Below are 26962 nucleotides of genomic sequence, written 5' to 3'. Positions count from 1 at the left end.
TGGAGGGGACAGGGGAGGGCTTTGGGGGGCTGGTGGGGGGGTTTGTGGGGGACGGGGGGGGTCCTGGGGGGCTCTGGGGGGGTCTGGGGGGGACAAAGAGGGTCCTGGGGGTTTGTAGGGAGGTTTTTGGGGGACAGGGAGGGCTTTGGGGGGGGCTGGTAGGGGGGTTTGTGAGGACACGGGGGGTCCGGGGGGGGGGCATCTTTTCACAGCTGAAAAATCAGGGTTCCCCATGTAACATTCTTTTTTTTTTTTTTTTTTTTTTTTTTTCCCCCGGGGGGAAAATTCCCTTTTCCAGCAGGGTCACAGCCCCTTTTCCCTCAGCCCCGTGGCCTTTGGAGCTGGAGGAGGCCCCTCTGAACCTCCCGCGTCGCCCGCGCATCCTTAAATCCTTAATTTTCGGCCTTTAAAATAAAACCGTGGCTCTCCCGGCAAAAATACCCCCGTCCCGCTCCTTCGGGTTCAGAAACCGGCATCGACTTCTCCAAGCCTCTGAGTAAGTTGGGTTTTTGGGGGGGGTTTTAACCCGTTTTCTCCTTATTTCTGGGGTGGGAAGTGCCCCTTTGCCGAAGCCGAGCCCGGAACGCTCCTCTCGAGTTGGATATTTGCCCCAATTTGGGTCGTAACTAATTTCATGCTGCTTTAAACCAGGATTAAGTAGCGAACGATGAGTTTTCTGGGGATGTATCCGTGGGAGAGGTCCGCGTTTTAATGCGTATTTGTCTGTTTTAAGGAAAACTTGTTGCAGAGCTTTGAAAAAATAAAAATAAAATAAATAAATAATTCTTTTTCCTTCGGTAAATGAAAATAAATTTAATTTTTAGATTTGTCTCATGGCGACGGGGGGAGCGGAGAGCTTGCTCCGCTATATATCTTTTGAGAGCTGAGATGCGCGGCGAGAGGCAGATGCGTCTCGTGATTTTTTAAAATAACCCAAAGCGATGAGAAATCCCGTCCGGGGCAGGAGGTTTCCCCTCTCTCCTTCCCTCTCCCTCAGTCCTGGTGGGCAGGAAACACAAAAAAAACCCAGGAGAAAAGCACAAGGTTTTCCCGCGTCTCTCCTTATTTTAGGATAAATCAAACCAGAAACGGGTGCTGGATCCCTTCGGAGAGGGAAGACTTTTACCCAAAGAGGAGCCGCTCGGGATTGTCCTGCATCCAAAATCCTCGAGGGCTATTTAGGGATCCTCCAACCCTCCCCCTCGGCATTTAATCCGGCTAAAATTAGGCTCTTCCAGCTCCCTACGGATGAGTCAGGGGGGTATCGCTTTTCCCCAAAACCTGCCAAAAATCTCCGCCGCAGACAACCCCCCCCCCCGTCGCCCTAAAACGGCCCCGGTTCCGGAAAATCGACAGCAGGTCTCGGTAAGGCTTTTTTTTTTTTGTTATTATTATTTTTATTTTTCCATAAGAACAGCGTAATTTGCGGGTGTTCTATTCCCGGCCGTCGGTCCGGCCGCGTCTCGAAAGCCGGGAGAAACGCGATCCCTTGGCGGCGGCTGGAAAGAGCCGGAACGAAACGATCCTGGTTTATCGGGAGTAAAACGTAGCGGTGTTCCGCGTGGATTTCCCCCCCCCCTTTTTTCCCCCCCCTTTTTTCCCCCCCCCTTTCCCCCCCCCCTTTTTCCCCCCCCCTTCCCCCCCCCTTGTCTTCCCCCCCCTTGTCTTCCCCCCCCCTTGTCTTCCCCCCCCTTGTCTTCCCCCCCCTTCTTCCCCCCCCTTCTTCCCCCCCTTCTTTTCCCCCCCCTTCTTTTCCCCCCCTTCTTTTCCCCCCCCTTCTTTTCCCCCCCCTTCTTTTCCCCCCCCTTCTTTTTCCCCCCCTTCTTTTCCCCCCCCTTCTTTCCCCCCCCTTCTTTCCCCCCCCTTCTTTCCCCCCCCCTTCTTTCCCCCCCCTTCTTTCCCCCCCCTTCTTTCCCCCCCCTTCTTTCCCCCCCTTCTTTCCCCCCCCTTCTTCCCCCCCCTTCTTTCCCCCCCCCTTCTTTCCCCCCCCCTTCTTTCCCCCCCCCTCTTTCCCCCCCCTTCTTTTCCCCCCTTCTTTCCCCCCCCTTCTTTCCCCCCCCCTTCTTTCCCCCCCCCTCTTTCCCCCCCCTTCTTTTCCCCCCTTCTTTTCCCCCCCCTTCTTTCCCCCCCCCTTCTTTCCCCCCCCCTCTTTCCCCCCCCTTCTTTTCCCCCCTTCTTTCCCCCCCCTTCTTTCCCCCCCCTTCTTTCCCCCCCCCTTCTTCCCCCCCCTTCTTTCCCCCCCCCTTCTTTCCCCCCCCCTTCTTTCCCCCCCCCTTCTTTTCCCCCCCCTTCTTTTCCCCCCCTTCTTTTCCCCCCCTTCTTTTCCCCCCCTTCTTTTCCCCCCCCTTCTTTCCCCCCCCTTCCTTCCCCCCCCTTCTTTCCCCCCCTTCTTTCCCCCCCCTTCTTTTCCCCCCCTTCTTTTCCCCCCCTTCTTTTCCCCCCCTTCTTTTCCCCCCCCTTCTTTCCCCCCCCTTCCTTCCCCCCCCTTCTTTCCCCCCCCTTCTTTTCCCCCCCTTCTTTTCCCCCCCTTCTTTTCCCCCCCCTTCTTTTCCCCCCCCTTCTTTTCCCCCCCCCTTCTTTTCCCCCCCCTTCTTTCCCCCCCCTTCTTTCCCCCCCCCTTCTTTCCCCCCCCCTTCTTTCCCCCCGCCTTCTTTCCCCCCGCCTTCTTTCCCCCCGCCTTCTTTCCCCCCCCTTCTTTTCCCCCCCCCCTTCTTTTCCCCCCCCCCTTCTTTTCCCCCCCCCCTTCTTTTCCCCCCCCCTTCTTTTCCCCCCCCCCTTCTTTTCCCCCCCCCCTTCTTTTCCCCCCCCCCTTCTTTTCCCCCCCCCCTTCTTTTCCCCCCCCCCCTTCTTTTCCCCCCCCCCTTCTTTTCCCCCCCCCCTTCTTTTCCCCCCCCCCTTCTTTTCCCCCCCCCCTTCTTTTCCCCCAAAACAGCCTCCCGAAATACCCGGGGCCACCGTCCCGGCTGAGTTTGCCTCTTTCTCTGGGAATCGAGGTCCTTACAACAGCGTCCGTCCAATGTAGCTCCTTGGAGACCCTGCAATGTATGGAAGTCGTTAATGTAACGCGCAATAAACGTTCTGGCGTTCCATTTCCGATGCTTTTTCCCATCTTTTGGACCTCTTTTTGCCTTTCCGCAGCTCCAGGCACGCTGAGGACACGGGCAGGATCAGCCACGCACAAATTATAACGATTTCCCCGGCCACTTTGAGTGATTTAGGAAGAAAAAACTCCCACTAGAGCTCTCTTTTTTCCACCTGTAGACCAAAAAACGTCTCAAATAGTGGGGAAAAACTGGGGGAAAAGCCCCTCCGTGGATTTTTCCCTCATTGTGTTTACTCACATGGGTAAAATATTCCGGGTGTTGGCATTTTTTCCCCAGAAAATGCGTTTTTTTGTAAGGTCTGGTTGTCCCTGGGAACGATGTTTGAACGACCTTCCCTCTCGTCCCAGCAGGTTGACGAAGCTCTTGGAGGCGCTTCCAGTTGGGAAGCCAAGGGGATGATGGAGTCAGGTAGGGGCAACTACACTTATGTTTATATTCTACAGATTCAAAATATATAGAAAACAAAGTCCCTGCTGAGCCCCGGCTCCTTTGGCACCCGACTTTGCCGGGCCGGGGGGGGTCGGGTCCTCGCTCTGCCTGATTTTGGGCTGGTTTCTCGGTGGTTTTGGTTGGATGCTTTTCTGGGCCGTTAACAAGTTGTGCTCCGTCAGGAAAATAATATTAATTGTTTAAGTCGCAAGGGATGAGCCGCTCTGGTTATACCCGCCGCAAAAAAACATTTACCTGTTTGTTTATATTTTTTTCCCTTTATTTCTTCTTTTTAAGGGAAAAGGAACGCCGATCTCGGTAAGTGATTTCTTTTTCTGCCTTTTTCCATCAAAACAAGTCTCATTGATACGCGTTTTCCATGGCCTTTCTCGGCCGGGGGCGCGGATTATTTAAACTCATAAATTCTACACCACCTCAACTCATAACCGCTGTAATTTTGGGAACGTTGTGGTCGACAAAGGGTGAAAAAAAAAATAATCATTTTTTAAAATAAATCGTACTGTGCGAACAAAAAACCACCCCCAGGAGGGGGCTAAATTCTCTCTCTGTCTCTTTTTTCAGAAGAATGGGATGCAAAAATCCGTAAGTGTCATTTTTTTTTTTTTTTTTTCCCTTTCCCTCGATGGTTAAAAATTTGCTGCTCAAAGCTTGAATTAACGTTATTTTGTGTGCAGGGAAGTTAACGGAAGAGTTCGGTAAGTCATTTGCCCGTGTTTCCGCGGCGCCAGCGTTAGCGACCGCCGCCGCGTCTCTGCAGGTGTTTCTTTTTTATTTTCTTTAGAAGAAAGCGACACGGAACTCGGTAAGTGCGAGGTTTGGGGGGGTTTGGGGGGGGTTTGGTGCTGCTGGGAATGGGAAAGGTTCCTCTGTGTAGAGGATGGGCGCGGTAAAGCAGAAGTGAGCCTTCGGGTTTTCGGTTTGTACCCGGAGGGATGGGGATGGGGATGGAGGTGGATGGATGAAGATGGAGGGAAGGATGGGGCTGGAGATGGAGGTGGCTGGAGGGATGGAGGTGGCTGGAGGGATGGAGGTGGACAGATGAAGATGGATGAAGATGGATGGAGGGATGGGGATAGGAATGGAGGGATGGAGGTAGGTGGAGGGATGGAGATGGATGAAGTTGGAGGGAAAGATGGAGATGGATGAAGATGGAGGGAAAGATGGAGATGGAGGGACGGAGGTTGATGAAGGGATGGACATGGATGGAGATGGAGGGATGGGGATGGAGATGGATGGAGATGGAGGGATGGGGATGGATGGAGATGGAGGGATGGGGATCGAGATGGATGGAGATGGGTGGAGATGGGGATGGATGGAGATGGAGGGATGGGGATCGAGATGGATGGAGATAGATGGAGATGGGTGGAGATGGAGGGATGGGGATCGAGATGGATGGAGATGGGTGGAGATGGAGATGGGTGGAGATGGAGATGGGTGGAGATGGAGATGGGTGGAGATGGAGATGGGTGGAGATGGAGATGGGTGGAGATGGAGGGAAGGATGGAGATGGAGATGGATGGAGATGGAGGGAAGGATGGAGATGGAAGGATGGAGATGGAAGGATGGAGATGGGTGGAGGGAAGGATGGAGATGGAAGGATGGAGATGGGTGGAGGGAAGGATGGAGATGGGTGGAGGGAAGGATGGAGATGGAAGGATGGAGATGGGTGGAGGGAAGGATGGAGATGGAAGGATGGAGATGGGTGGAGGGAAGGATGGAGATGGGTGGAGGGAAGGATGGAGATGGGTGGAGGGAAGGATGGAGATGGGTGGAGGGAAGGATGGAGATGGGTGGAGGGAAGGATGGAGATGGAAGGATGGAGATGGGTGGATGGAGATGGAGGGAAGGATGGAGATGGGTGGATGGAGATGGAGGGAAGGATGGAGATGGGTGGATGGAGATGGGTGGATGGAGATGGAGGGAAGGATGGAGATGGGTGGATGGAGATGGAGGGAAGGATGGAGATGGGTGGACGGAGATGGAGGGAAGGACGGAGATGGGTGGATGGAGATGGAGGGAAGGACGGAGATGGAGGGACGGAGATGGATGAAGGTGGAGGGAAGGACGGAGATGGAGGGACAGAGATGGACGGAGACGGATGGAGATGGACGAAGATGGAGGGAAGGATGGGTCTGGAGATGGAGGGAGAGGGATGGGGCTGGAAAAGGATGGGGACGGTGGTTTTTAATTTTATTTTTAATTTTAGTTTTTAATTTTTAAAATTTCTATTTTAACGTTTTAAATTTTATTTTTAATTTGCAGAGGAATGCGACACAGAAAACGGTAAGTCTCCTTCTTCCCGATTTTATAAACGCGTACCGTGTTTTAAAACGCGAAAATGAAGTATTTGACGCGGTATTTGCGCTTTGGGCAGGGCCGCTGACAGCCGCTCGGGGCCCGTTTCACCTATTTCGGCTTCAAAAAGCGCAGAATTGAAAAAGTTCTTAAAAACAAAACTGACGAGAAACGCCTGTAAATAAATAGAAGAAGCGGAGATGATTTGGTCTCTTTAATATTAAGAACAAAATGAATATATAGAAGCGGTGAAAAATAATTTAATTTTTTTTTTTTTAATCTCTTTTCTCTTTTTTTTGGTGGGGGGGGACACAAAACACAGAAATAGGTAAGCATCGCTTTTTTTTAATCTTGGATTAATTCATTCTGATAAGGGCGTGTCATGTTTCATGAACCCCGCGTGGGCTCTGCCCTTTTATTTCTTATTTATTTGAAAGCCAAACGTCTAAAGGGTAAGGTTAAGAATTCAAGCGCTTTTGTAACCCGCATCCCAATTTCTTTCTCTGTTTTAAGGTGAACTTACAGAAGAAATTGGTAAGTCGTGATTCACCGCCCATCAAATATATATTTTTTTTTTTTTATAGCTTTGAGGCGTGTTTTAGCTGATTTTTCTTGCCCGTTTTTTAAAAAAAAAAACGCGCACAGGTGCACTAATTTTTGACACGCTTTAATAACGCTTTAAATCGCTATTTGAAATTTTACTGTAAAAAAATAAATTAATTTTTATAAATTTTAAATTTCTATTTTTTTTAGAAAAATGACAGAAAAGGGGGGGTGGGTTGCGGGTTGCTTTAACCAGGAAGGCCGCCGTAAAGAGAATAAATGGAATTTCGGAGCCGAAGCCCGGCGGCCTCGGGCGGAGTTTTGGGGCTGTTGAGGCTGAATCCTTCCCAAACACTTACATCCTGCAAAAATCCCTTTTTCCGGTTCCCGTTTGTCCCATTTTTCATGGTAAACGTTGCAAACTGCGGAGATGTGCCCAGTCTTAGATGCAAAAATGTCTTTAATTTTTTGAACAACGAAAGGAAAATAGGGTACGGTGCGTCCCCGGGGGTTCTTGAGAAAAATCAGTATTTATTTTTCTCCATTTTTCGCAATTTTTAGACAATCTGACTGCGGAGCTTGGTGAGTGGTTTCTTTCCTTTCTATCTTCAGTTCACTGGGGGTTTTTTTTGGGGGAAAAGTGGTTTTTCCCCCTCAGACGCACACAAATCCAATCTGGGCGAGAAATAAAAGTCAACTAATTTTTTAAAAAAAGCGTAATTTCAGGCGGAAATCGCCAATAAAACGAAAATCTGGAGGCAGGTGGTGGGTGGCGAGCGCTTCTTGACCACCGATATTTTAATTTGTTCTTCTAACTTCTTGTTATTTTATTTACCGCCTTTTTTTTCTCTTTTAGAGGAACGCGATAGAAAAATCAGTGAGTGTCATTTTTTTCCGGCGTGTTTCGGATCCGGTTCGTAAGTTATTTGGGGAACATCCGGGAGGTTTTGGGGTTGCGCCGAGATGCAAAATTTGGGCGGTTTGGCTCCGTGTTGCCTCTTTATCTCAAATATATTCCTGAAGTTTTCCTTAAGTGAGTTTTCCTGAAGTTTTCCTTAGGTTTTCCTGAAGTTTTCCTTACAATCGAGCTGTTGTCATCAATCCCTTCCCTCTTCTTAATGACCGGCTCGTTAATCTCATTAGCACCAACGCGTAGAGCGTAACTTGACCCGGGGTCGCGTCGGCGGAGAAATAAAAATCAATTTCAGGCTGATATTCATTTATTTCTTTTGATTTAAGGCAAACTTGCAGCAGAGCTGGGTAAGGAAGCTTTTATTTCCTTAAAATGACAATTCTCTTTAATTATGCAAAAGTGCCGAGTATAACAAAAATAAAAAATGGCGTATTTTGTGGCGTTTTAGGGACGGGTGGCTTTTGGGGGGGGATTCCTTCCTCAACAAACCTTATTTTAAATTTTTTTTTTTTTTTTTTTAAATTTCCTTAACAAACCTGTTCTTTCAAAATATTTCTCTGTATTTATTGGTTATTTCTTGGGTCTTTTTAGGGGAATGCGATAAAAAAATCAGTAAGTAATTCCTCTTTGGATGCTCTTTTATCTCGGAAACCGGACTGGAGAGGGAATTTGGGGCTGAAAACCGGAAGATTTCTTTTTGTAGATCGAGAAACATTCGTAAAAGCATAATTTTGAAGTGTAATTATCAACATAAAGGCAATATTTGGGGAAAATATTAACTAATATTTCGGGTTTATGTTAAGAATTATATTAAATATCATTATTTGAAATCATTTGTTTATTCTTAGTAATAATTTCTGCCTCTTTTTTTTCCCTCCCCTCCGTTTCTTTCCAGAGGAACGTGATAGAAAAATCAGTAAGTGTCATTCGCTGTTGTGGTTTTGGGGTAAAACCCCCTTGTTTTGGGGCAGAAGGAGCCCCCCGATGCCCTCTCCTTGCAAAATGGCAAATAAGAATATGTGTGTGTGTGTATATATATATTTTTTTAAATTTTTTTCCCATGTTTCAACCCAAATAAACACAAATATTCTCTTTTCTCATTGCAGCCAAACTCGCAGCAGAAGTCCGTAAGTCCTTTTTTCTTTCCTTTTGGAACAAAAACGATGGGTTTAGGCTTAAAAACCTCTATTTTGAAGTCAATTTTTGTCGTGTTGATCTAATACCGATATTTTTTTTTTTTTTTTTTCCTTTTTTTTGCTTAATTTCAAAGGCAGACTCACGGCGCTGCTCGGTAAGTCCGAGTTGTGTCCACAACCTCCCGCGGGAATTACTTTAATTAAATCTTTGCGGGATTTTATGCAGATTTTATTGCATTTAAAAAAAAAAAAAAAATAATAATCAAATTTCAAATTCAGATCATCAGAAAAATGAGGGAAATCAGCTTTGCAGCAGGAAGTCGTGGAGCTGTTGGCTTCAAGACGCGTCGTCCGGGGGGAAAAACCACAAAAATTCTGGATTTTAATCTTTCTCTCTGGTTTTTTTTCCTTCAGGGGACCGAGACTCGAGGCTGCGTAAGTGCCTTCTCCTGACGCCTGAAAGCGGGGGGTCGAGGTGGAGATTTTTAAATTTTTTTTCTACAGTTTTTTCTTTTTTTTTTTTCTTTCCCCCCCGCCCTGTATTTCTGAACGCAACCCCTCGTAGCGCCCCTCGATGGGAGCGTCGCCAACATTGGTGCTTTTTCTCACGAGAACGAAATGTCACATTTCGCCATTGTAAAAAAAAAAATAAAATAAAATAAATAATCGGGTTTTGCCATTACGAAAAAAAAATTCACATTTCATCATTATGGAAAAAAAAAAAATCGCATTTTTCTATAATGGCAAAAAAAAAAATCGCATTTTGCTGTTATGAAGGAAAAAAAATCCACGTGTTGTCATTACGGAAAAATAAAAACTGCATTTCGCCGTTATGAAAAAAATTCACAATTTGCCATTATGTTAAAAAAAAGTCAAGCCATAAAATACAAAACGTGATTTTTTTTATCTCGGAGCCTTACGTTTTTATTACCAACGTCATACGTTAGACGGAACGTAAGGTACGTGAGATTGAAGCGGAGAATTTACGCTGTCGAGAGGAGCAAAATACACCCGTTTAAAATCGACTTTTCTTTCCCTTTTTTTAGGGAAACTCACCACAGAACTCAGTAAGTCATTTCCCCGCCTGTATTTTGGGGAAAAAAAGGGGAAGGGGCAGCCAAGAGGCCCTAAAAACTGATATTTTCCTTTATTTTCTAATTTTCAATATATTTTTTTTTTAGCAAAATGTGATGCGACAATCAGTAAGTGCCAGTTCCTCCTCCCCCGGGTTTGGTTGGGCTGACGGCGTCGAAAGGTGCTGGAATTGCCGGTAATAAAATCCGAGGGGAATTAAATTTATTTTCTGTTTTAAGGGATATTTACGGTGGAGCTCGGTAAGTCCGTTTCCTCCCTTTTGCGGTTTTTATTCAATTGGGGAAAAAAATGCAAAAAAAAAAATAAAATAAAAATTAAAGTTGTGAAAAAATAAAGCTGTTGGGAAGAAATAAAATTAAATTGGGGGAAGAAATAAAATTAAATTGGGGGAAGAAATAAAATTAAATTGGGGGAAGAAATAAAATTAAATTGGGGGAAAAATTAAATTTGGGGGGAATGAAATTGCGGGGAAAATAAAATTAAATTGGGGGGGGGGGCGGGGGGATAGAAAATTAAATTGCATTTAGAAAAACGCAATTCTAAAAGCAACCCCCAAATTTCTTTCTGCCCTTCTCCCCGTTTTTCATCGACCTGGTGAAAAACCAGCGCCGTAACGGCAGAAACAGAGAAATTTAAACCCCAAAATAATTAGAAACGTTGGGGGCTGGGGCGGAACTTGGCTCGCGTTCCAAATTATGGCAGCGGAGGGAAAACAGGCAGAAATTGTGAGAAATAACGCACAAGTTTAATCTTTTTTCCGCTTATTTTTAGGCGAGCAGCACACAAAAATTGGTAAGTTTTATGATTCTTTTTTTTTTTTTTTTTTTTTTAATATATATATTTCTCCACCCAGCAAATTTCTGGCTTAATTTCTTGGGAGGAAATTGGACTCAGAAATCGCCAGCCGTTCCCTCGTTTTTACAGGAAAACCTTAAAAAATTGTCTTAAATTTTTTTAATATTTCCCCCCCCCCTCTCTTTTCAGGTGAACTTACTGCAGACGTCAGTAAGTCATTTTCCCGTTAATTCCGAAATCCAAAATCGGGACGGACACCGAGCGCTGGAATAATCGTTTGTTTCCGTTTCTCTTCCAGGGGACTGCAATCGAAAAATTCGTAAGTGTCCCCTCCCCCCCCCTTTTTTTTTTTTTTTTTAAATTGTGAGAATTACCCTTTGGAATTTATTTTTATGTATTATTTATACACCGTCTGTATAACTTCCGTTGTAAACCGATAAATTATAAACGACAACTAAAACGAACAATGTAATGGCTTTCTATTACGAATATACAATTATAAACTGCAGAAAAAGTACAATTCCGGCGTTAAAAAGTTCTCTTTTCACCTGACGCGTGTTTCTTCGCTGCCAGGGCGGCTGCGCGAGCTGCTGGGTAAGTGCCTCCCCCTCCCCGGCCCTAAATCCAGCCTCCAGCGCGCCCCCGATGCTGCTTTTTCATCCTTTTTTACCCCAAAATGCCGCTACCCCGGCATTTATCAAAACCAAAAAAAACGCCAATAATTGTTAATAATTCCTTTTTTTTTTTTTTTTTTTTCTTTTCCTCTTTGCAGAGGAGAGGGATTCGGAAATCCGTAAGTCGGACGCGAGAATTCGTAAAAAGCGAAAATTCGTGAGCGGAATCCGTTAAATTGAGCTGTGCTGGTACTCGATTTTGTTAACAATTCCAAAAAATAGATACATTTGGAGAAAATGCACCGGGAAAGAGGTCAGGAATTACAGGAAATTATCGGGGAGAGCTGCTCCTCTCCCCAGAGTTCTCCGTCCTGTTGGCGGAGTCGATGAAATGAGCGGAAGAATTTCTGTTCGGTTCCGATTCGCGAGGTTTTCGCGCCAGTTTGATCTTTTTCCTCTCGGATTTTTATCTATTTTTCTCGCCCTTGCCGCGGAGCGACGGCCGCAAAATTTGGGCTGCCGAAATGAAAAGAGAAGTAAACGGGCGGCGCTGCCCGGGCGGGCTTTATGTCGAGTTAAAAACGTACGGTTGGAGAAAAAGCGGGAGTTTATTCATTTCTCTTCCGTTTGTCCGTTTGTTTCATTTTTAGGAAAGCAGGATGCCCTCATCCGTAAGTGTTGCGTCTGTTTTCTGGGGAATTAGATGCCGGGGTGGGGTGGGGGGGGGTGACAAGCACTTTATTTTACTTTTCTAACTTTCATTTATTATTTTAATTTTTTACTTCTATGCTTATTTTTTATTTTTATTTTAACTTACGTCTTGTTTCATTATTTTAAATTTTATTTCAATCTCTGTGTCGTTTTACTGGATGGGAATTCGCGTTCTTTATCAAAGAAAGAAATAGCTAAAATTAAGTTAAGAGGCGTAAAGTATCTGCCCCCGCTGGAGGATTTCGGGTGCCTTCAATTCCCCCCCGGCCCGGCCCCACCTTCCGGCTTCCTCGGGAAGGAAAAACACCAATTCAAACAATTTTATTTGGTTGTTTTTTTTTTTTTTTCCTTTTGAAGGAAAATTGACGGAAGAGCTCGGTAAGCCGCTTCTGTTCCTTTCACAACGTGGATTTGGGATTTTGGGGGTGGGGTTTTTTTGATTTTTTTTTCTCAAAATTTTGAGAAAATGTCTCAAAATTTGCGCTTTCTCCAAACATCTCGATTTGGAGGAGAAAATGTCTCAAAATTCGTGCTTTCTCCAAACGTCTCGATTTGGAGAAGAAAGTGTCTCAAAATTCGCGCTTTCTCCAAACGTCTTGATTTGGAGAAAAAAAAAGTCTCAAAATTCGCGCTTTCTCCAAACGTCTCGATTTGGAGAAAAAAAAAGTCTCAAAATTCGCGCTTTCTCCAAACGTCTCGATTTGGAGAAGAAAGTGTCTCAAAATTCGCGCTTTCTCCAAACGTCTCGATTTGGAGAAAAAAAAAGTCTCAAAATTCGCGCTTTCTCCAAACGTCTCGAATTTCTCAGAACTTGCCGTAACGGTGGCGGTAGACGGATAAAGGGCCGGCGGCGAGTTTTAAAAATAAAATAAAACCAGATTAAAATCCGTTTAAAGCTCTGGGGCAGAAAAGGAACAAAAACCTGCGTTTCACCTTTTTTCTTTCTCTCTCTATTAGAGGAGCGGAAGGAAGAGGCAGGGGGTGAGTGAGCTTTTCCTGCCCCTCCAAAAACAATTCAGGAAGTTGGGATTTAAAATTCTATTTAACATTTTATTCATAATAATACCTTATTTGTAATTATTCAGGTGTGTGTATATATTAAAAAAGCCCGCGTACGTACGTGTGTATATGAAAATAAATAAATATATAAATATATATCTGCACAAATCCCCCGTTAAGGTTCGAGGCTAAAAACCTAATTTAATTATGGGACCGAAACAAAAACTATAGGAATTCTGATTCTTTTTCGTTTTCTTTTTAAAAAAAGCCTTCTGGGGGCGAAACAAAAAGCGCTCGGTTCTGGGGCGGGTGACGCCAAATTAATTAATTCTTCTCCTTCCTTTTGCAGACGGAGCCGCGGAGGAGCCGGGTAAGATCCGACAGGAAAAGGGAGGGCTCGGGTTCCGCGCGCGTTCGGCCGCCGGGGCTGGATTGGGGGTTTTTTCCTTTAAAAGAGTTAAATGCCATGAGTTTGTATGATTATAAATGCCATTTAATTAGCTTCCAGATATTATTCGATAAAATAATAAATATAAAATAATAGAGGCTAAGAATTCTGATTTTTTTTTTTCTCTTTTTCGTGTCAGAATTGTGATTTATTTTTTTTTCCTACTTATTTTTTCCCTCTTCTTTTTTTTTAATAAGAATTCTGATTAATTTTTTTTCCGGTTTATTTTTTTCCCTATTTAATTTTTTCCCTCCTTCTTTTCTGGTTCCCAGAGGAGAGTGACCTGGAGAGGGGTGAGCGTCGCTTTCTCCCTGCCACGGCAGAAAAACCTTTTGATTTGACGGAATCCTCCTTAAACGCGCGATGAAAACTTTCTGTTTTTCCTCTTTTCAGACGAACTCACAGAAGAACTTGGTAAGTCCCTTCCCTCCTTTGCCAACACCAAATGCCCGACGTTTCGCTCCGTTTTTCCTCTTGAATTTGGGTTATTTGTGGTCTCGTGTCACGACGAGTGAGCGACGCAAACGTCGGCAAAGTTTAACGCTGAAAATCTTAATTTTAAAATTTTAAACTTTTAAATGTAAAAAAAAAACCTGAATTTTACATCATCCGAAGCAGCTTTTTCCGTTTCTCCACAATTTAACTGCAGAAGTGGAGGAAATTTGGGTCTTCTAATAGCAGAGGGATTGAATAATAGTAGAGAAGGAGAAAATATCTGGGAAATAACCGAATTCTAATGGAAATCCGTGTTTTTTCTCTCTCTTAAGACAAAGTCACTGAAGAACTCGGTATGTCATTATTTAATTTCTTCTCTTTTTAGCCTTTAACAAAAGCTCTTTGGAAGGTTTTCTTTGTTGCTGGGATATATCAAACGTTGATGTCACAAAAACCAGCGGGAAACGAGAACCAACAGGAAATGAAATCTCAAATCATTATTATTATTATTTCAAAGAACTATTATCGAATTAATTTTAAAAATTACTGATAAGAAGGCGGCGTTTGGGAGAAAAATCTTGTCTCTGATATAAAATCAACAGAGACGTCGTGAATTGGTTTTAACCTTGGGTTTCTCCCTTGTTTTTTAGGGGAACGTGATAAAAAAATAGGTGGGTTTTGTTCTCATTTCCCGGCTTTGGGGGCGTAGTTTTTTTCAGCCCCCCCTCAACCAGTTGGGCACAGAAATCCTAATTATTTCATTTATTTCTTTCCTTTAAGAGGAAATCACTGAAGAGCTTGGTAAGTCTTTTTTTTTTTTTTTTTTTTTTAACATCCTTAATTTGATTTTTTTCCACCCTTAATTTTCATTTTTTCCACCCTTCCTGTCTCTTTTTCCACTCCTAATGTTCTTTTCTGCCACCCTGTTGCTCTTTTACGTTGTTTTGAATTTTGTGGTTTCTTTTTTAATCTCAGTTTAGAAGAAAAAAAAATCATGGGTCAAGTAAAAATAATAATTATTATTATTAATTATTATATTATGGATTTTATTAATAACAACAACACTGCGGGGGGAAATTGTCAAGTTGCAATTTGTAGATGATGCAAACCCACAAAAAATAAAGGGAGAAACTGTTAATTTTTTTTATTTTTTTCCCTTTTTTTCCTCTTTTCAGCGGAACGGGGGGCACGGATCGGTAAGTGTCGTTCCTTCTGCCTTTATTAGGACGGGGGGAAAAAAAACACGTTAATAACGAAAACCACTTTTCCTTTCGCTCTTTGTAGACGAGCTCACTGCAGAGCTGGGTAAGTCCGATTTTTTTAAAAAAAAAAAAATCAAATTTTTGCGAATATCTCAGATTTCAGTTGGTTTGGGTAGGATTAATTAGGAATAACTTCTTTTTTCTTTTTTTTTTTTCCCCTTTTCCTTCCTGTTTTTCCATGTTTAGGAGAACGTGATGCCAAAATCGGTGGGTGTCCGTCTGCCGCCCCAATCCCACGGGGCTCGGCGCTGGGAATTATGACTTTTAGTTTCATTTTAATCGTGAAAATAATGAAAATTGGTTGGGGGGGGGTGTGTTTCTCTTTTAAGATGAACTGTCTGCGGAAGTCGGTGAGTATTTTTTTCTCTGCCTTCCAAAAAACGCAGTTTACGGTCTGTATTTTCGTATTATTTTTTATAGGAAGGGGGAAAAAAATAGGTTCTAACAAATTTTTATTGTATCGTTTTCCTTTATTTAGAAAAACGCGATAGAAAGATTGGTGAGTACGAAACTCCTTCCCAAAAAGTGAATGTCGGGATTTTGTAAGATGGTAAAAATTTTTTTTTTTTTTTTTTAATTAAAAATCAAAAATATCCTTTCTTTTTTCCTTTCGTTTCAGACGAACTCACTGCAGAGCTGGGTGAGTCGCTTGGAAGGGAAAGACAAATACGGGAGTCTGCGATTGTCTCCTATTTTTTTTTTTTTAATTAGTTTTTTGTGCTTTTTTCTGAGCTGCTTTGGGGGATTTTATGGAAACTTGCGCTAATGGAGATCAAGTAGAGAGAAACTATAAGATATATATAATAACTAAGTATTTTTTCATTATATTAAGTATTTTTACATAAAGTATTTTTCCGTTATAGTAAGTATTTTTCTGTTATATTAAGTATTTTTCCGTTATATTAAGTATTAGGGTTTTATCTCTAATAATTGCGCTGCGTCGTTGTGTTCCCGGATGGTCACGTGTCACCGATGCCGTGACAATCGATGCAAACGGCGACGGTCGCCCGGCACAGAAACACGTAGTTTTGCTTTGGGAGCCCAGAAGGTCTCCGAAAGCCGTGACACGAAACACAAAATAACCATTTTTTTCCCCCTTTCTCTTTTCAGAGGAATACAAAGCAAAAACGCGTGAGTGGCCTTTTTCCTCCCCTTCCGGCGCGGCGAAAAACGCGGGAGATTTTGGGGGCATTTTAGGAGATATTTTTATTTTTTTTTGTCCGCAAACTCCACAACCGATGCCCTCGATTGTAGCCCAAATTCTCCCGTTTCTCTCGTTTCTAAGGTGAAACCGAAGTGAGGATTCGTGGCGCGGACACAAGTCTCCGTTCGCTCCCATTTCACAAGAGTTTCGTCTCGCGCCACGGGAGAAAAAAAACAAACGCTTTTGGGGGGGGAAGGAAGGAAATAAAAACTTTGTGTCAACTGGGGGCATTTGGAATTGAAAAAGACGTTATTAATTCTTAATTTCACTGCTTTTAAATTTTATTTATTTTTTTATTTAATTCAACGCCACTTTTAAATTTTATTTAATTTGAATTCTTAATATAATTTATATGCATTTTTATTTAATTTTATTTAAATTTTTATTTAGCTTATTTAAATTTTTAAATTTATTTCCATTTTTGTTGTTTTTTTTTTTTTTTAATTAATTATTTTTTTTTTTCCTTTTAAGGCAAATGCATGGAGGAGCACAGTAAGTGCTTTTTTGGGGTTTTTTTTTTCCCTCCCGTCGACAAACGCGACTTTTGCTTTTGGCTGGAAGTTTGCGTCGCCGTCAGTAACGTTGCATTCTGCGTTTTTTGGGTTTTTTTTAGGGAAAGAGGAAGAAAAGATGGGTAAGTAATGTCGGGGAAGAGGGAATAAAAAAGGGTAAGTAATGCAGGGGAAGAGGAAGAAAAATGGGTAAACGATTTGATATTCTGACTTTCTGAACGGTGTCGCGTGGGGAAACGCGCATCAAGTTCCCGACCCTTGAGCTACAGAAGGCCAAGACGACACCAGTCCTTGGGCGAAACGAAAGAATTTAAAATTCAATAAGTTTAATTCTCTTTTTCGCCCCCTTTTTTTTTTTGCCCCCTTCCTCCCCCAATTCCACAGCAAACGTGACGCTGGACCCGGAGACGGCCCACCCCCGCCTGGTCCTCTCCAAGGATCTGAAGAGCGTCAGGTGGGAATACGTTCTCCGGGAGTCTCCCGACAGCCCCGAGCGCTTCGACGCCGACCCTTGCGTCTTGGGTTGCGAAGCCTTCACCTCCGGGAGACACTGTTGGGTGGTGGACCTCACCGAGGGACAGTACTGCGCCATCGGGGTCACCAAAGAGTCCCTGCGGAGGAAGGGACCCATCGGCTTCAATCCCGAGGAAGGCATTTGGGCGGTGCAGCAATGGGGCTTTCAGAACCGCGCCCTCACCTCCCCTCCGACCCTCCTCAACCTGCCGCGGGTCCCCAAGAAGATCCGCGTCTCCCTCGACTACGAGTGGGGAGAGGTGGCCTTTTACGACGTGGAGAACAAAATCCCCATCTTCACTTTTCCTCCGGCTTCTTTCGCCGGGGAGCGGATCCGGCCGTGGTTTTGGGTGGAGCTGGGTTCCATCTCTCTGGTCCGATGACCCTGGCCGTCCTCCTCGCGCCGAGAACGCGGCACCGGCGGTGAGCAGGTGGCTTGAGGGGGCAGGAGGGGTGGTGGCAACGCCTTTCTCCATCCCGACACCAACAGGTTGGTGGTTAAAGAGCAGCAGGAGAGAGGAACGCTCCCGGGAAGAGCTCCCCAATTCCCAGTCGAGTGCTCCAACCGTCGTCGTTGAAGGAAAAGCAGCCCATTCGCGTGTCCTCGGGGCGGCAGAAGATCTGCCCAACCTCAACCCAACGTCCCATCGTTGCAGTTCCAACCTGCAGGAACGTCAGGTGACCTGCAGGGAGGCGTAGGCTCCTCCTTCGGTTGATGGAGAGAGGTGGGCACCAGGGTAAGTCACCCGTCCCGCTGCCCACGTCGCTCCAGTTGTGAGTCCAGGCTCCCCCCAGCGTTTTCTTCTCCTCAGTTGGTGGTTGACGTGTAGATTTCAACCACTTGAGCCACTTTTATGGTAGGCAGAAGGAAATAAGCTCTTCTGGGGGGCACCTCGTCTCGTCCAGACGTAGATGTCAAAATAGGACAGGCACATCGTGCTTTCCCTCTGCCTGTCGCTCTTCGCCGACGGTTGGGGGACGCTCTTCGCCGACGGTTGGAGAAGTCTACGCTTGGAAGAGATTAAACAAAGGACGTGGCAAACCCTCCGTGACTTTCCTCGGAGCTCCAAGGCGCCTGGTCAATGCCGTCGGCTTCGTGTAGCCACATCTCCACAGGTTTCCTCCCCAAATGCTCCAGCCACTGTGCTGCTGGTCAAGGCGTTGCTCCTGATGCCCTTCATACCGGAGCTGGACGCAGCCGTGTCCTCTGGCAGGACGAAATTTGCCTCAAATCAGGTGATTTTATTCCAGCTGGTTTAGCCGGAGTCCGCGAGTTGAGCTCGGGCTTTGGGAGAAGATAGAAGCCAACTCAAGACCAAGCTGGTGTGATGCCCTCAGGTGGAACCTGGGGCGCCAGACATCCAGAAGAGGTTGGAAGAGGCTCGCACCAGCCACGAAAGCTTCCAGTGAGGTACTGGGAGCTCTAGAGCCAGATTCATCTCAAGCCCGGGCTGGAGACCCACCGGGGGCCAGCTCTGCTGGACGGTGAGGGACATCGCTGAAGCTGCTGGGGGGGGATGGACACCGCGGTCTTCACCTTTCGCGACATCTCACTGCGCTTCCGTCACGCTCCTTGATTCCTCTCTAATCCCTGCTGGTTCTTGGCCACCTTAAAACCTGAAATCTCGTCTCTCTGCCCCGTCCGTGGGACGACCAACTGGGGGGTTCCCGGCTGACAATAAACCCCTTGAGACTCTCCCAGAGCATTCGGTTTCTTTTTCCGGCCGGTGGAAGGTGGAGCCCTCCCGGCCCCTTCGCGGCCCCCTCGCAGCATCTCGCCCCACCTGCCCTCCGAAAAACGGGGGACGTTTGAGGTGGATCCCGTCGTGTTGATGCCATCGGGGAGGGACGCGGTCACCCACCGCCAACGGCCAGAACATCTCGGGGTCTCCGCCCGGTGGGTTTGGGGGTGTTTTCCTGCAGTTCTTCGGGCCAAAACCCTTCATTTTTGCCCCAGTTGTGGTGACACTGGTGTAGGGTGGGGCGGGAGAAGGACCCAAGAGCTTTATTTTTGGGCCCCCGGTGATGGCCAAGGCACGTGGTGACACCCCCCCCCCGGGGAGGTGGCCGCGCTCGGATGGTCCCAGTGTTGCGTCGGTCGCCAACGAGATTTTATCCCGTAGCTAAAAACGACGAAAGTATTTTCAATCCGAGCTTTATCTCGGGTGGAAAAATCCACGCCGGGGCCACTGATCCCCGGAGGGACGTAAGCGAGCCGGTCCCTGGCAGGGTGACACCACCGGGCAGCGCATTCCTCCCCGCGTTTCCTTAAATAGGGCTGATATTTTCCTCTCTGTCCTCCGCGTGATCCCGCTCCGAGCTGGGACGGCTCCCGGAGAGGAGCCCCGGGGACCGAATCACCCCACGCTTGGATAAAAATCCCCAAAGCTCTTGAGTTTCTGCCACCCAACGGGTGAGTTCCTCTTTGGGGGCGGTGGGGGACGTCCCGGCAGAGGGAACCGGCGGCGCCTTGGCATCGCTGAGATGTTTTTCCACGTGGAAACACGAAGGGTTGTGAAGTTCGGGTGCCATTTCTCAAGGTGGGGGCGGGGCGGATCGCGTCGCTTCGGTCCCGCTTCCAGGTTCTGCCTCCACTGCTTCCGTGGATTAAAATTAATTCCCAATAAAAGGAAAGCGGCGAGAAGACATAAAAAAAACGCCTTCCAACACGGTTTCTCTGCAGCGTTGGAGGGTTCTGCTGCTGGGAAGTGCTTTGGCCCGTGTTTGAAGGGTGGGAAGGAGACGTTGAGGGGGGGACACCAGGTCGCGTTCCAGCCAGGGAGCAGATTTTGGGGACGTTTTGGGGACAAAACGGCAGTTCCCACCAGGTGGGAAGGCTGGTTCCTTCGCCTTTGGCCATCCCAGGAGCGGAGACGCCAACCTGAGATGTCAACGAAGGCTTGGACGTAGGCGAGACAACCCTCGATGGCCGAGAGATGGGCGTTAACGGCCAAGGCTTGCGAGAGGGCAGTTCATCCCCTCCTCAAATTAACGTCCTCCTCGAATGAACATCTAGGAGAGATGAGACCTTCTCCCCTTCTCTAGGAGAGACGAGACCTTCTCCTCTTCTTCTCTAGGAGAGATGAGACCTTCTCCTCCTCCCCTTCTCTAGGAGAGACGAGACCTTCTCCTCCTCCCCTTCTCTAGGAGAGACGAGACCTTCTCCCCTTCTCTAGGAGAGATGAGACCTTCTCCTCCTCCCCTTCTCTAGGAGACATGAGACCTTCTCCTCCTCCCCTTCTCTAGGAGAGATGAGACCTTCTCCTCTTCTTCTCTAGGAGAGATGAGACCTTCTCCTCCTCTTCTTCTCTAGGAGAGATGAGACCTCCTCCTCCTCCCCTTCTCTAGGAGAGATGAGACCTTCTCCTCCTCCCCTTCTCTAGGAGAGATGAGACCTTCTCCTCTTCTTCTCTAGGAGAGATGAGACCTTCTCCTCCTCTTCTTCTCTAGGAGAGATGAGACCTTCTCCTCCTCTTCTTCTCTAGGAGAGATGAGACCTTCTCCTCCTCCCCTTCTCTAGGAGAGACGAGACCTTCTCCTCCTCCCCTTCTCTAGGAGAGATGAGACCTTCTCCTCCTCTTCTTCTCTAGGAGAGATGAGACCTTCTCCTCCTCTTCTTCTCTAGGAGAGACGAGACCTTCTCCTCCTCTTCTTCTCTAGGAGAGACGAGACCTTCTCCTCCTCTCTAGGCTTCTCTAGGAGAGATGAGACCTCCTCCTCCTCCCCTTCTCTAGGAGAGACGAGACCTTCTCCTCCTCCCCTTCTCTAGGAGAGATGAGACCTTCTCCTCCTCCCCTTCTCTAGGAGAGATGAGACCTTCTCCTCCTCCCCTTCTCTAGGAGAGACGAGACCTTCTCCTCCTCCCCTTCTCTAGGAGAGACGAGACCTTCTCCTCCTCCCCTTCTCTAGGAGAGACGAGACCTTCTCCTCCTCTCTACGCTTCTCTAGGAGACATGAGGCCACCTCCACCGCTCCTCCTTCCTCCACCCACGCTGAGACCTTTTCTATCTTCCCTCGCTTGCAGGCACCAAGGGGAAGAGGAACGAGAGGCTGGAGGAGCTGCTGCCATGGCCTCCGGTTCATCTAGAGCAGGGGAAGGAGGAGAAGACAGCACCCACCGCACCGTCCCACAGCACCCTGCCCACCTGGGCTCCGACCCCACCGTCTGCGGAGGTGGGACGACCCGATCCTGGCCGGAGCGAGGAAGACTTGGAGATGCCGAAGCAGTTGGCCACCGAAGCCGGCTCAGGAAAGGGAATTTCCAACCCAAACTGCGCTTGGAGCGTTTAGAGGAGAAGCTGAAGCTCTTGGGGCTGGAAGGCGGGAGGGAGGAGAAGACCCATCTCTGCTCCTGGCGCAGGGGGACGGTCGCCTCCGAGGCTGCTGCGAAAGCGTCTGGCTCCAGCCGTGACGGACCAAGGGCTGGTGGAGGTCCCACCGCGGCCCACGCAGAGGAACCTGCCCGGGAGGACGAGGTCAGGTCCGCGACCGAGCTTGGGTTGGGCCTTTGCTGAATTTGTGTTTTTTCCGACCAATTTAAGGGATTCTCAGGTTTCTTTGAGCGTCTCGGGCTCGCAGGCTTCGAGCCAGCTGGGAAGTTCTCGGGGGCTGTTATTTTCTTCCCCCCCGCCCCGTGAAAATAAATAGACGGCAATAATTGGGGAGAGCTAGGAAAAAAAAAAAAAAAAAACAAAACCTCTTTTTGGCTAAAAATATGAAAAAAATACTGATTTTCAGACTAAGCCCCGAATCGGTCGACGGGTATTTTCCGATCGATTTCATGCGAGAATGAAAGTGGCTCCCCCTCTCCTCCCCCCGTGTCTTCTCCGTCCTCCTCGCCCACCTTGCCATTTATTTATTTAATTTTTTTCCCCCCCCCCAAATCGGGAAGTGTTTCCCAAAACGGGGGTGTGTTCCCAAGCATCCCGCCCCTTCCCCGCTTCTAGACCCACTTCCCCACCCTCCCAGTCCGTTTTTTCGTCTTCCAGGAGCAAACACGCCGTGACCTGGAGAAGCTCAAGAAGCGAAGGGAGGAGCTTTTGGGCGTGAAAACGAGCGGAGAGAGGCGATTCCGGGAGTTTTTGGTAAGTAGCTTCTTGGTTGCCACCAAAAGCCGGAGGTGCCGGGCCGGCGTCGGTCCATGGTGGTGTCCACCCACGTCCCCCAGACGCGGACGGAGGCCGAGCGGCAGAAGGTTGTGTCGGAATTCCGGCAGCTGCGCCGGTTTCTGAAGGACCAAGAGCTCGTCCTCTTGGCTGGGCTGGGAGAGCTGGGCAGGGAGGCGACGAGGAAGCGGGAGGAAGAGGAGACCAGGATCTCGGGGGAGATTTCGCTCCTCGACGTCCTCGTCTGCGAGACGGAGAAGAAGCTCGAGCAACCCCCGGGCGGGTTCCTGCAGGTCCGGATGCTCCACCGGGCGAGACGGGAGAGGGTCCGACGTCGCCTTGCTCGGAGCCTTCCCCCAGTTTTGGGTGGGAAACTGAGGCTCTTCGCTCTCTCTTTCCGCCCCAGGACGCCCGGAGCTCCGTGGGCAGGTTCGTGCTCCTCCAGCACCCACCTCTCAGCAGCCGGGGGAGGGCTCCCCGCAGCACCCTTGTGGTTTCTGGGACAAAACCGGACAGTTTTGGCAGCTCGGGCAGGGCTGGGAACGGAGCTCGGAGGGGCGTGGAGGCAAGAAGGTGGCCCTGAACCCCGGCGTGGGGACACCGGGAGAGAAAGCACCGGAAAACTGGAGCTTCTCTTGGCCACCAGGGCAACGGGGAGCCAAACGTCCTCCCGTAGAGAGCTGCGTGGCCTGGGACGGAGGGACGTTCCGGGGACGGCCACCTCGCCCACCGCCGCGCGGGGGGAGGAGGGATGGTCCCGGCATCTCCTCCCGTCAGGACGTAGTCCCGTATCTCAGGTTTGCGTCCAGGTGGGAGACGGGCCGCGCGGGGAGGACGGAGACGGAGACCGAGACCTTCTTGGACCTGGAGCGGAGGCTCCGTGCCGTCTCTCGCCAAAACGACGTCCTCCGAGAGGCGCTGGGGAGATTCCAAGGTACCCTGGAGCCGGAGCCGCTCCCTGTTTTCTCTGCCGAGGGAGGGGGGGTGGCTCGCTCCGCTGCCGGTTTTCCTATTTTCCCAAGAAAAAAAAAAAAAAAAAAAAAAAAAACAAAACAAACCACAGCAGGACACGAGAGCGAGCAGAATTCCCGGCTGGAGAAATGTGATGTCCAACCTCTGTTCTTCATCCCCCAGACGCTTTGCTGGCTGAACTGGAGAAAGAGGGAGGAGCGCCTCCAGGAGAAGACGGAAAAGGTGAAGGGTTGGGTTTTTTTTTGGTTTTTTTTTGGAGGGAAGGCTCCGGAAAAGTCATTTTTAGCCCCAAAGAGCGCTTAAAACTGGTTGGGAACCGCGGGGCTGAGCTCGCGTTGAGGTTCCTCAAGCCGGGGAGGAGCTCTGCCCTGTCCTCCAGCACGGAGAAGAGCATTCCCGAGCGGGAAGACGTGGAGATATCTCCGCTCCCACGCGGACGCGTGACGCTCCGGCTGGAGCGGGGCTGGGTGTTTTTGGGGGGGGGGAAGGTGACGTCCTCCCCCAAGGTCACCGTTCTCCTCCCCGTCCCCGGCAGCGTTCGTGACTCTGGACCCCGACACGGCCAACGCCCGGCTGGTGGTGTCCCGGGATCGCCGCGGGGTGGGATGGAGGGACGGGGGGCAGGATCCGCCCCCCACCCCCCGGCGCTTCGACGCCTCCCGCTGCCTCCTGGGCCGCCGGGGCTTCGCGACGGGGAGACGCTGGTGGGAGGTGGAGGTGGCCGGAGACGGCGCCTGGGCCCTGGGGGTGGCCCGAGGCTCCGTCCCCAGGAAAGGTTGGCTGGAATTTCAACCGGAGAAAGGGATCTGGGCCCTGGGACGCTGCGGGAACCGGTACCGCGCCTTCGCTTCCCCCGTCGCCGCCACCACCTTCGCCGCCGACGACCCCCCCGGGGCAAGCGGGGGGAGGGTGCGGGTGGCCCTGGATTACGACGGGGGGCGAGTGGCCTTTTCCCTGGGGGGGGGGCAGCCCCCCCTCTTTACCTTCCGAAACGCCGCTTTCGGGGGGGAGCGCGTCTTCCCCTTCTTCTGGGTGGGGAGAGGGTCCCGCCTCCGCCTCTGCCCCTGAGCCTGACCCCAACCCTTTTGGGTTTTTTTTGGGGGGGGGGACACACGGATTTTCTGCTCCTTCCGCACCTTTTGCCTTGGCGTTTTTTAATGATGGGGCGAGAGAATCTTTAAAAATAATACAAATAAAAAAATACGGTATTTCCCGGCCGTGTTTAGCGGCGGCTGCCGGGGCCAAGCCTTTGGGGGGGGGGGGGCATTGGGGACAGCGAGGGGGGGGACACACACGTCCTGCCCTGGTCTCTGAGGTCCCCAAGGTGCCAGGGCACAGCTCGGGGCGGGGGGGGGGGGGGGTGTCCCGATGCTTGAAGCCCCCCCCCCCCCCCAACCCCCTTCTTGTTCACCCCGTTGACCCCCCCCACAGCCCCCCCCCCCCCCCCGGCGCTGGGTCTCACGGTCACGGGGGGGCGGGGGGGGGGGGGGAATGATCCTCGTAACGAGTAAATAACGATAAACCTAAAACTAATTAAATAATAACTAAAGCAGCAAAGGGCCCAGGGGAGCGGCTCAGGGGCAGCACCCGACACCCCCCCCCGCCCCCAAAGACCACCCTGTGACACCCCCTCCCCCCCCCCGGACCACCCTCCCCCCCCCTTGGGCCACCATCTGACCCCCCCCCCCCCCCCAAAACCAGCATCCCAACCCCCCAGGCCAGCGTCCAACGCCCCTGGACCAGTGTCCCACCCTCCTGGACCACCATCCCACCCCACCCCCCCCGGACCACCATCCCACCCTCCTGGACCACCATCCCACCCCCCTCCCCCCACCCCGGACCACCATCCCAACGCCTGGACTACCATTGGACTCCCCCTCCCTGCCCCTGGACCACCATCCCACCCCCCTGGACGACCATCCACTCCCCCCTCCACCCCGGACCACCATCCCAAGGCCTGGACTACCATTGGACCCCTCCCACCCCCACCCCTGGACCACCATCCCAAGGCCTGGACTACGATTGGACACCCCCCCCCGCCCCCAGACCAGCATCCCAAGGCCTGGACTACCATTGGACCCCCCCCCCCTCCCCCCTGGACCACCATCCCACCCTCCTGGACCACCATCCCACCCCCCCCCGGCCCCGGACCACCATCCCAAGGCCTGGACTACCATTGGACCCTCCCACCCCCACCCCTGGACCACCATCCCACCCTCCTGGACCACCATCCACCCCCCCCTCCGCCCCGGACCACCATCCCAAGGCCTGGACTACCGTTGGACCCCCCCCTCCCCCGCCCCGGACCACCATCTCACCCCCCTGGACCACCATCCCAAGGCCTGGACTACCATTGGACCCTCCCACCCCCACCCCTGGACCACCATCCCACCCCCCCCGGACCACCATCCCACCCTCCTGGACCACCATCCCAGCCCCCCCGCCCTGGACCACCATCCCAAGGCCTGGACTACCATTGGACCCCCCCCCTCCCCCCTGGACCACCATCCCACCCTCCTGGACCACCATCCACTCCCCCCTCCACCCCGGACCACCATCCCAAGGCCTGGACTACCATTGGACCCCCCCCCCTCCCCCCTGGACCACCATCCCACCCTCCTGGACCACCATCCACCCCCCCCTCCGCCCCGGACCACCATCCCAAGGCCTGGACTACCATTGGACTCCCCCTCCCTGCCCCTGGACCACCATCCCACCCTCCTGGACCACCATCCACTCCCCCCTCTGCCCCGGACCACCATCCCAAGGCCTGGACTACCATTGGACACCCCCCCCCCTCCCCCCTGGACCACCATCCCACCCCCCTGGACCACCGCTGAGCACGTGCCGGGGGAGAGGAAAATCCCTTAATATCCTCCCCCCCCCCCAACTTATTTTTAACTTCTTACTATTTTTTAAATTTATTTATTTATATTTTTTTCTGGGGGGGGCGGGTTGCAGCCAGCTGCGGCCCAGGGCTGAAGAAGGGCTGGGGGTTGGGGGGGGGGTGATGAAGAGCAGGGGGGGGTGATGAAGAGCAGGGGGGGGGTGATGAAGAGGAGGGGGGGGTGTGATGAAGAGCAGGGGGGGGGTGATGAAGAGGAGGGGGGGGGTGATGAAGAGCGGGGGGGGGGTGATGAAGAGCAGGGGGGGGTGATGAAGAGCAGGGGGGGGGTGATGAAGAGGAGGGGGGGGGTGTGATGAAGAGGAGGGACGAAGGCAAGTGGTCAATGAGCAAAACCATCTCCCGGCAGCCGCAAACTCTGCGGGTGCCCCCCCCCCCCCCCCCCCGCGCCTCCCCCTCGGCTTTTTCCCGGGTTTCCCCGCAAAAAACGCGGCCGGCAACTGGGAACGGCCACGAATCCGCTGCGTTGGGCGTCCCGGGGACCCCCCCCGGTAGATGGGGAAGGGGCAGAGACGGGGGGGGACACAAGGAAGCGCATCCCCCCCCCCGCCCCCCCGAGGTCCCGCGACCCCCGGCATCGCTCGCCCCGAGGAGGCCACAAAAAGGGATTTTTAGTTCTTTTTTTGCGGGGGGGGACACCCCCCCCCCCCCCCCCCACATCGCCATCAGGAAGGTGGTGGGAGCCCCCCCCCCGCCACCACCAGCTGGGGAAGAGTGTTGGGGGGCGTGGGGGGGGGTGGGGGGGGGTTTGGCCTCCCAACCCCCCCCCCCAAGAAGAGGGTTTTTCAGCCCGAAATCGGGCTGGGGGTGGACGAAGGGGGAGCGACGGCGGCGCCCGCGGGGGGAGAGGAGCCGGGCGACCCCCGGCCCGTCCCTGGAGGTGAGGAATTGGGGGGGGGGGCACGGGGGGGTGGGGAGAGGACACGGACCCCTCGGAGCGGGGCTGGGGGA

General features: G+C 50.5%; 2 protein-coding genes across 23 annotated transcripts; both read left to right on the top strand.

Moving 5' to 3' along the window:
• Nucleotides 1-476: 476 nt before the first annotated feature.
• LOC141735146 (uncharacterized) lies at nucleotides 477-18727 on the top strand. Of its 16 annotated transcripts, XR_012584658.1 has the most exons (45): nucleotides 1072-1365; nucleotides 3452-3512; nucleotides 3831-3851; nucleotides 4116-4136; nucleotides 4229-4249; nucleotides 4336-4356; nucleotides 5817-5837; nucleotides 6363-6383; nucleotides 6954-6974; nucleotides 7249-7269; nucleotides 7632-7652; nucleotides 7897-7917; nucleotides 8201-8221; nucleotides 8412-8432; nucleotides 8576-8596; nucleotides 8856-8876; nucleotides 9488-9508; nucleotides 9623-9643; nucleotides 9755-9775; nucleotides 10308-10328; nucleotides 10521-10541; nucleotides 10630-10650; nucleotides 10905-10925; nucleotides 11104-11124; nucleotides 11596-11616; nucleotides 12014-12034; nucleotides 12614-12637; nucleotides 13005-13025; nucleotides 13376-13396; nucleotides 13497-13517; nucleotides 13871-13891; nucleotides 14189-14209; nucleotides 14319-14339; nucleotides 14714-14734; nucleotides 14823-14843; nucleotides 14987-15007; nucleotides 15130-15150; nucleotides 15279-15299; nucleotides 15420-15440; nucleotides 15911-15931; nucleotides 16476-16496; nucleotides 16618-16638; nucleotides 16901-17766; nucleotides 17891-18265; nucleotides 18368-18727. XR_012584658.1 is itself a non-coding variant. In XM_074567701.1 (43 exons), exons 2-43 carry the CDS (start codon nucleotides 3500-3502, stop codon nucleotides 17410-17412), a joined length of 1368 nt encoding a protein of 455 aa, XP_074423802.1. In that variant the 5' UTR covers nucleotides 477-496; nucleotides 3452-3499; the 3' UTR covers nucleotides 17413-18727. The 16 variants fall into 16 exon arrangements, 13 of the variants coding, with proteins under 13 accessions (XP_074423802.1, XP_074423796.1, XP_074423794.1 ...); XR_012584657.1 differs by having other exon boundaries at nucleotides 17891-18727; XR_012584656.1 differs by having other exon boundaries at nucleotides 16901-18265.
• A 131-nt stretch (nucleotides 18728-18858) lies between these two features.
• On the top strand, nucleotides 18859-24323 carry LOC141735127 (E3 ubiquitin-protein ligase TRIM7-like). 7 transcript variants are annotated; one of them, XM_074567629.1, is made up of 8 exons: nucleotides 18859-18926; nucleotides 21054-21504; nucleotides 22018-22113; nucleotides 22197-22427; nucleotides 22541-22563; nucleotides 22944-23068; nucleotides 23269-23328; nucleotides 23642-24316. In XM_074567629.1, exons 1-8 carry the CDS (start codon nucleotides 18862-18864, stop codon nucleotides 24172-24174), a joined length of 1584 nt encoding a protein of 527 aa, XP_074423730.1. In that variant the 5' UTR covers nucleotides 18859-18861; the 3' UTR covers nucleotides 24175-24316. The 7 variants fall into 7 exon arrangements, with proteins under 7 accessions (XP_074423730.1, XP_074423727.1, XP_074423728.1 ...); XM_074567626.1 differs by having other exon boundaries at nucleotides 23269-24306; XM_074567627.1 differs by lacking the exon at nucleotides 18859-18926 and adding an exon at nucleotides 18998-19442 and having other exon boundaries at nucleotides 22932-23068; nucleotides 23269-24306.
• Nucleotides 24324-26962: the final 2639 nt, after the last annotated feature.

This window comes from Larus michahellis, chromosome 29, assembly GCF_964199755.1.
Source record: "Larus michahellis chromosome 29, bLarMic1.1, whole genome shotgun sequence".
Classification (NCBI taxonomy): Eukaryota; Metazoa; Chordata; class Aves; order Charadriiformes; family Laridae; genus Larus; species Larus michahellis.
This window is presented reverse-complemented; position numbering and strand designations above follow the sequence as displayed.

What these genes read in the sequence shown, in the direction of transcription:
- LOC141735127 (XM_074567626.1), top strand. Translation starts at nt 18,862, where the DNA reads ATGCCATCGGGGAGGGACGCGGTCACCCACCGCCAACGGCCAGAACAT. An exon ending in CATCTCGGGGTCTCCGCCCG is followed by an intron (nt 18,927 to 21,053) that starts GTGGGTTTGGGG and finishes CCTCGCTTGCAG; the next exon opens with GCACCAAGGGGAAGAGGAAC. An exon ending in CCCCGGGCGGGTTCCTGCAG is followed by an intron (nt 22,428 to 22,540) that starts GTCCGGATGCTC and finishes TTTCCGCCCCAG; the next exon opens with GACGCCCGGAGCTCCGTGGG.
- LOC141735146 (XM_074567690.1), top strand. Translation starts at nt 1,249, where the DNA reads ATGAGTCAGGGGGGTATCGCTTTTCCCCAAAACCTGCCAAAAATCTCC. An exon ending in CAAAGTCACTGAAGAACTCG is followed by an intron (nt 13,892 to 14,188) that starts GTATGTCATTAT and finishes CTTGTTTTTTAG; the next exon opens with GGGAACGTGATAAAAAAATA. An exon ending in CGAACTCACTGCAGAGCTGG is followed by an intron (nt 15,441 to 15,910) that starts GTGAGTCGCTTG and finishes TTCTCTTTTCAG; the next exon opens with AGGAATACAAAGCAAAAACG.